This window comes from Antrostomus carolinensis, unplaced genomic scaffold, assembly GCF_000700745.2.
Source record: "Antrostomus carolinensis isolate BGI_N321 unplaced genomic scaffold, ASM70074v2 scaffold8207, whole genome shotgun sequence".
In the NCBI taxonomy this organism is placed as follows: Eukaryota; Metazoa; Chordata; class Aves; order Caprimulgiformes; family Caprimulgidae; genus Antrostomus; species Antrostomus carolinensis.
The window spans coordinates 1-8,472 of NW_010329463.1; the positions used below are offsets into that span (position 1 = coordinate 1).

At 35.1% G+C, this 8,472-nt stretch overlaps 1 protein-coding gene across 1 annotated transcript in view; it reads left to right on the forward strand.

Moving 5' to 3' along the window:
* The first annotated feature begins 2,864 nt into the window (after window positions 1-2,864).
* ITFG1 (integrin alpha FG-GAP repeat containing 1) overlaps window positions 2,865-8,472 on the forward strand; it is a 75,923-nt gene continuing 70,315 nt past the window's right edge. Inside the window, exons 1-4 of the mRNA XM_010172566.2 lie at window positions 2,865-2,935; window positions 4,370-4,515; window positions 6,176-6,233; window positions 6,863-6,937. Coding sequence (XP_010170868.2) covers window positions 2,931-2,935; window positions 4,370-4,515; window positions 6,176-6,233; window positions 6,863-6,937 — 284 coding nt within the window. The 5' untranslated portion in view covers window positions 2,865-2,930. The remainder of the gene's footprint in view (window positions 2,936-4,369; window positions 4,516-6,175; window positions 6,234-6,862; window positions 6,938-8,472) is intronic.

Here is an 8,472-nt window from a genome sequence, read left to right on the forward strand (position 1 = left end):
TGCTGCGTTGCTGGAGGCGAACACAGGGAACAGTACAATTATTTTCAAGGCTAAAATGGATGTTTGCTTTGCTCCTGAGACATTTCCTGTATGGAAACAGAGATTTGGATTTACGGTTCTGATGAATGATGTAAAGACTTTGTGCTGCAGAGTGAACGATCATAAGCTGGTTTTTGCTCCTGCTTTCACAGTGTTTTGAGAAACAGAGATGAACGTTTCACAGTTGTAAAGAGAACAAATTGCACATTATCCTGCCTCAGACATTATGGTAAAGTGGAAGGCTAGATAAATCTGTTCCACACAGCTGTCACCTGCCATAAGTTTCTATTTAGACTTAAAGCTATACATTACGTTAATAAATTTATTATTATTCATCTTTTTATTTCTTCAATCTCAGAAATGTTTCTATAAGTAGTTTTGGTAAGCATGAGTGCATTTCCCATCTAATTGAGATATTTAAATGCATAGTTTCTTGAAAATGCTCCACTGGCTCATCTACTGAAAAAATGCACTGGAATATTGGATTTAAAATGAACGTCAGTGATAGGAGAAAAAATGTGAATAATTAAAAGTTTTAGAAACGAGACTTTCTTCTTTGCTTCTGCACAGCAGCACTGCTTGTAGTTTTCCTACTTGGTCCTCTCTGTAAAAGACATCCAGAAATAACACACTTGAAAGCATTTTTTTTCATAATTTAGGTGTTAACAAAAAGTAGCTTGAAAAATGTACAGCCCACCTTCTAAAGCAAAAGTAATAGCCAATTCTAAATAGTAGAATTCTAATTAGAAGAATAAACGGTAGCCAGTTCTAAGTAGTGTTGAAGAAGTGAGGATTGGAAATAACACTAGACTTTGAGGAACAGTGATCTGGTAAAGAAGCCCAGTCCTAATAATCCTGACCCTTAATAACAAAATTGGGATGATGTCTTGGGCCTTTTGCTGGGTTTATATTACTGTTCTGATCTTGAATTACTTTATTTGAATGAGTGTTATGTTTCATATGCTCAGATACATGAAAGAAAAATCAGTTTGTACTCAGAGCTTTGTAAGACAGAGTAAACTAGCTAAATGTAAGAGATCAGCTAGATCCGAAAGTATCTTGTTGCTAGAACAATTCAAAATTACTCATGGACCCTGGGTTTAGTCAATTTCTGACACTGAAATATATGAATAAATGGAATTGTGCACACACTTACCTGTTTCATAAGCGTATGTGCAAAACAAGGATAAGTGTGGAAGCTCGTGCTGTTTGCCTGTTTAACCTACCGCCTTTGCCTCTCCTAATAGCGCAGGGCAGTGAGTAATCATTCCCCTCTTCACCTGCCACATTGCACTGAGGAACTTTGAAAACTTCTGTGGTATCCTCACTCAGATATTCCGACTGAAGACTTCTAATCTGTGTAACTGTTTGCATGGGAACTGTTCCCTTTCTCACACTCCTCTGTGCTTTTTTTCCTTTCTTCTGTATTCTTTTTGAGATGACAGGACAAGAACTGCAGATAGCATCTAGGATGTGTGCACTGTGGATTGATGTAGTGGTACAGTGATTTTGTTTTCTGTTCATCTAATATTTTGCAGTTGTCAGGTTTTTTTTGACTATTGATGGGCACTGAGCTGAAATTTTCATAAATCTATCTTTAGTGACCATAAAATCTCATTTCTGAGTAGTATAATTGACTTGGAACCTGGTGTGTGTAAAAACACATTTGCTTTATCATCATCATCAGTACTTTACTACATAGATGATAAAAAGGCAGGTGAAAGTCTATGGTGTGAAATCAGAATTACAGGCTTTAGCAAGCAACCCACAGCTTTATTCTCAAATGCATAACCAGGCAGCAGGCTTCTTCACCTTACTGTGTGCCAACTTTTTCAATCATCTGTGACAATGCGGTGCAACCCAGGTTTATGAACTTGCCAGATGGGACTGCACTAGTCACCCTTACCCATTTTGAAAGGGTTTGTTTTCATTTACTCATTTGCTGGCACATTCTCCTTGGCAAATACATTTATGGCAGGTTTTTTTGTTGGGTTTTTTTCATAGCCAGGAAGCTTGTATTCTGCTATTTCACAGCTGTGAACTTTGCCACAGAATGATGCTCTTGAAATAAACTATGATAGCTTGGGTTTGGAGCTGTAGAATTATTTTTGATTAGGTAACCAGTTTGGGATGCTACAGGTGAGTTCCTTGGCAAATGCAGAAAAAAAAATGTAATAAAGGATGAGTAATAAAATATTTTTTTTTCTTTAGCCGTGAACTGTTATTTTACTTTCAAAAGTAAGTGCGTGTGTATTGTGGTTTACTGATTGAAAATACACTTCATTGTTCAGGTTAATTTTTTTTTTTTTTCTTCCCTGAATTTCAGTTGTTTGTGCAGCATAAAATACAGGCTTTTATTTAGATCTTCCTGAAATAATTAAATTATAGTGGCTTGTATCATTGCCTCTAAATGAGGAAATGCTGCAGGGAACCAGGTTACTTCTGTGAGTTTCACTTCAAGCGCTTTTGTCAGCCAACTTGGGAGAGCAGTATCAGCAGTATCCTGCTATGTCAGAGACAGTATTAAAAGGATTCATTTGAGTTAGGTTTTCAGCTTTAATTATTTGTATGGAACTGATGCCTACCACTTCCAGTAATGTTTCTAACTCGTTATAGGAAGTTTTATTTTAAGCAATGTATAGGTTTTGAAGTGCTCCTTTTGCTTCCTTTTGAAAGAGGAGGAAGTAGTTGTATGGGAAGTCTTTCAAAGTTTTTGCTGCTGTGGGGAGTGACTGTTTGTGGCACAACTTTTTCAGTGTTGTTTTTGTATATATGCCATTTCCAGTCCTCCTCTATTACTCATTGTCTGACTTGCTTTTGCAGGAAATGAGCTGATTATCTTTTTGGCTGACCAAAAGGAACCCTACTTTAAGCCCCGTGTCAAGTTATCAATGAAGTAAGTATTGATATTCAATGGTGAAGCAATGTTAAGTGGCTGCTTTTCTTGAAAGTGCATCTCTGCAGTCAGGAGGAACATCACTAGAATTGTCTCTGCTGTTGTTATCTGGTTGACTGTGTTGGTCAACATGCAGCTCCAGTTCTTTGACTATTTTCCTGATTAATTCCATGATACATTTTTGTTTTGATTTGTTTGGATTTTGTGAGTCAAATGACAGAATTTATGGAGGTGAGTTTTTGTCATTCATAAGTGTGACTTCACTTCCCACCCCCTTATGAAATGTTTATTCTTTGGTTTTTTTTGTCCTCTAATTAGTATTAAAAATACTTATGTCTTGGAATATTTTTGCAGCTGACTTGTTTTTTCAGGACTTTATTTCCTAGTAAAGCAAACTAGGTTAAGTCTTTTTGGCAGATAATAGTAGTCTCTGTCTGAAGACGTGTTTTCAGGGAAGTTCTTCTAGTTGCTGTAGTTACTAATGGAATCCAGCCAATGTCATCTGCTTTAGAAAGAGATATGGCGAATAGTGTGCTGGTATTTCTGTGTAGAGATCTCTTTCCTTTCTAAAGTTTAAATGTGGCTTTAAAAAAATCATCCATTTTTAATACGTGTAAAACAAGCTGTGTGTTTATGTACCTATATATGTATAGTTTTAACCCTAATAGTATTACAGGGTATGTTATTGCTTATGTATAATGTTTACTAATAGTATTATGTCTATTAAAAGTTAAATTGCTGTTATAGCTCAGCTTCATCTTCTATCATTCTATATATTTGTATTTTTCCTCATTCCCTCCTATCTTGGAAGGAGCTAATTTGTTTAGTGCATTAGAAATATCTGGTTTTAATTCTTAATCAAATTAACCACATTTCTGTGTATAAAGCAGAGTCTCTGAGTAGGTAACCAATTAAAAACGATAGAAGGAACAAACAAATGTAGGGAGGAGTGGTAAGACGTGGCAGAAGATGGGAGAAAATGACATTGTTTTTAACAAGATTTAGCTATCTGTCTAACTCCAGCTGCTTAAACTGTTCCTGTTGCTTTATGGTCTTCCTCTTGGAAAGCAACCAAAAAATCCTGCTCTCTGAACCACATTTTTTGAGGACTGGCTCTACAACAAATGTAGAGATTTAATGAAGTCTAGACAGCATTAACAAGCAGGATATGGCTGAAAAATGTGTGTTAGCTGAAGTTTAGATTTTAAGGTGTCATCCTTCCTTAGAGGAAGAATGCTTGATTTAAAGTTACTTTTTCAATAGATACGGACTTTTTAAAAAGCCACGTTGTTGAAGGAAAATATTATATTGGACCAACTGATAATAATTGGGATGAAAATGCAAGCCTTTGAACACACAAGTACTTCCAATTTTCATGCACACATTTGTACAGTTATTTGCATGTGACTTTTTTTTGTTTGTTTTTAATTCTAGATCTCTCGGTGTTACCATAACCAGTGTAGTTCCCGGAGATTATGATGGTGATTCACAAATGGATGTCCTCCTGACTACCCGGGCACAAAATCATGGCAAAGATGAACTTTCAGTGGTTATTTTCTGGGGGCACAACCAAACATTAGGTGAGTTGCTGAGACTGATTATTAATAAAATTGTTGGACCTTTTAATAATTCAAAATAATGTCATAAAGTTATGGCTCCTGTTACAGTGTAGTAGTTGTTTTTACAACTGAAATTGGAATTGGCATCTATTCAGCTTCATACCTATATACTGTCTTGTTGTTAAACTATTCCATAGTTAATGAAAGAGAACAAAACTAAATTTCTTGCTTTATATCATGCAATAGACATAATCAAACAATATTACAGCTTGATAGTAACCTACTAACTGAAGATTTATTTCTCATGGCTTCCCTATTATGCATGTAAACTTCACAAGAACTATCTCAAAAGATTATCTGGAATTTAAAATGTGCTGAGAACCTGATGTAAAGTTTCGTGCATAAACTTTCAAAATATCAAACTTACCAACAGTAATATAACACTCTTATTTCTGTTAAACCAAATTCTTTAAAGACGCTGGCACACTGAAGTAGGTTTTGGGAGGGGTTTCTAGGGTCTCTATCACTGGAAGTTTTCACGAACTTTAGAATCAAGGTTTCAAGAATCTTTTAGCAGTGTTCAAGGTATATCTGATTCTGTCTTAGGGTAGAGTCATGGATTATATGAACTCTTGAAGTCTCTTCTGTTTTCTGTTGATTGCTAAGAAAGGGTTTTGGGAAGAGTTTAGGCTTTGAAGAAGAAAGAAAAGCAAAAGAAGATACTCTCAAGTCCAGAAAAACTACTGAAGAATAATCACTATTATAAACAGCTGTGTTATGAATTAGTTACAAGTGAGGCAAGGGATGGCCTTAGATACCATTGCTTCTGGCTTTAATCCAAGGTGAAACAAACAACCTGGGAAAGTGCACTGAATCAAGTATTAAGAGAATAGGAGGTATCTGTAGTATTGGGAAGAACATGAAGGATTTGGATTAATTTATGCTGTCTTGCTACTGAATAAACAAATATTGGGAGAGGCACAAATGAGCATATGGGACTTAAAAGGGAGTCAGAGGTTAAAAATTCAGGCGGTGGTTGGTATGTAGTGAGGCTACTGGGAAGGTATGTGGTGCCTACTTGAGTAATGGAAGTGTTGACAAGTCAATAGGAGGGTACTGTCATATAAAATATGGAAACTGGAAAGAAGACGAACATTATGGAGAGATGAAGGAAACAGGCATGATGTGTCAAGGAGTTTGGGTTACAGGTGAAAGTGAAGTCTGAGAAATGATAACCTGATTAGGACTTGAAATCCTCACTTCCCATTTAGGTGGTCTACCTCTAATCCTTATTTCAGACACTCAGTGTATATGATTAAAATGTTTTTTTACAGTGACAAAACATTAAACAGAGGTCTTAGGTACAATATTAAATTTTTAGACTGTCTTCATCCCAACTGTTTCAGATTTTGTGTGTGATTGCAGTCATACTTTGGTTTCACTACGATCTATTTAGAATAATTTGTTGAAAAGTTTAGTAGAGAGGGAAGAAGCTTCAGCATTTTAACTGTAACTCGCCTTTCTATGTAACTTCAGGAAGCCATTTAGGTGTTTAGGCTCAGTAATGGCTGATTTTTTTTTAATAATAAAATTGATGGTAGATAAAAGAATTATGTCTAAGTTAAAAGTGTAAATGTCATAACATTGGTAACTGAATCAAATGAATATTTTCTGGTTTCAGATCTTAACCATAAAACTATGTTAAATAAGACTTTTCATGATGAGCCTCTAGTAATGGAGTAAGTATGACCTACTTTTTTGGAAAACAACATTTATAATGGTGACTCAGAGCAACTTCAATATATTTTAACACTAAATAGTGAAACACATGCTCTTTATCTTTAAAGAGCAGGGTAGTTTGTGTAATGTCAACTGGTCTAACAAAAGATGATGAAACGCAACAGTCATCTTTACAAATCTTGTATATTATATCATCCTGGCAGTACTAACTAAGTAAGCTTTTAATTTTTTTAATTTCAGTACTCTATTTTTTGCATAAAAGGAACCATTCATTTTTTAGTGAGTCTTGGGGAAAAAACAAACAAACAAAAAACCCACAACCTTGCTGGTTTATCCGACTGAGCAAATATCCCTTTCACAGTGCATTTCCCTCTGTGCCAAGTGCTGAATAAAAGAGAAGGGGGAAATACAGCTGGAAAATCAAATGCATGGCATAGTGTAAAATACTGAAAGAAACGTCCTACTTCCAGCAGCTCAGGCAAGAGTCAAAATTCAGAGAATACTATACAGCTGAAAATTCTTTATTGCTTGGTGGGAAAATGCTAACCAAATACAGGTTAACTTAAGAACAGTTAATTTCAACTCCTATAATGACTAAGGTGATACTAAAATTGTTTTGCACTTTCAGCTTTAATGGTGACTTGATTCCTGATGTCTTTGGTGTCACAAGTGATTCAAATAAGCCACAGATACTGATAGGCGGGTAAGCTAAGGGTTTGTTTATTAGCATCAATTTCAATAACTTACTCATTGTGTATCCACTTTTGTTCTTAAAGAGGCATAAGACTTATGTTTAACTGGAACTATGTAAACATATGAATCTTCTCTCATTTACATGTTTATCTTTAAACATTCTATGACACTCTACATCTAATTTTTAAAGTGTTATTTCATAGGGGAGGTAGACATTCCCTGAGAGCTGAGGAAACTAAAAACCTGTTGTTTGACATGAGATACAAGATTATTGTTTCTTGGAACAGTTATAGTTTCCTTTGTTTAGTGCACTTTGATATTTATTATTATCTGTATTATGAAATTCTATGCTGTACAAAAAAACAAACCAAATTTTTTAAGTAGCATCCATAGAATTTAAGCTGCATTTAGTCTCATAGATTAAATGACAGGTTAATGATGTGAGATGTACTGGAACAGATCTTGTAATATAAGGGCTGGCAAAAGGAAAATGTGCAAGAGTTTGGGATAAACTTTAAAAAAAAAATCAGCTGTCTTACCTAGGAAGTTATTGTAATGGGAGGGTTAGACAACATGGGAAAGCAAAAGCATGGGAACAGCAAAGTGTAAGGGTATTAAGCTATATATTAAGGAAAATATTTGGTGTGCTTATTAGAGGAAGAGATTCGTTAAGAGATCGTAAAGAAACATAAGGTGACTTGAAGTGGCAATGTAAGTGTGCATGCAAGTGATGCTCTCTGTATCACATCTTTTTTTGTTAAGGAGTGGCTAAGGCCACGCTTCAGCAAATAGAAGTTGACTGAAGTCTTATGAGATGAGATTGCAGTAAAAGGGACTAAGTTCCATTATTAAAGTTTCTGCTAGCCCTGGAATTTCTAGAAGGGCTAGCTAGCAAATACTGGGATAAAGATGATGATTTTGATTCCATATTTAGACAGTTAGTAAGGACGATGCAAAGGATTATTTTTGTTTATCTGTTTTGAGTTAAATGCATTTGAGGAATGCTGAAATCAAAGCATAACAAAAGAATGGATCTCTACTGCCTCAAAAGAACCAGTCTCTAAAATTAAATAAAAAATAAAAAACAGCAATGTCTCTAATATTGGGCAAGATGCCAAACTCTTAAATCTGTCTTTTGAAAATAAGTAATAAGTTACTTGTGAGAAACACTGCTGGACCCTAGAGGACAGTTCACATTTTTTTCAGTTTTCCTGATACTGCTTTTGAAGCTTGTCACCTGATAAAGAAAAAGAAAGGTTTGGCTTTTGACAACTATTAGGACTGTGTATTCAAGGATACAAATTGGTGTGACTGAGTTAGTGAAGGTTTTATTAATGGACAGGATTACCTTTTTGTTTAAAAAAAAAAAAAAGTAAAAAAGATGGGTTTGTACATCTTTTTCTGTGACTTTTGCCAAACTGAACTTAGCATACGTTCAGTCCTTGACATTTGTAAGGAAGAAGTTCATTGATAGTGTTGTGGGTTTGGGTGTTCTTTGAAAAAGAAAGAATCCTTAAAAGGAAGACATTGAATTGGAACTCTTTC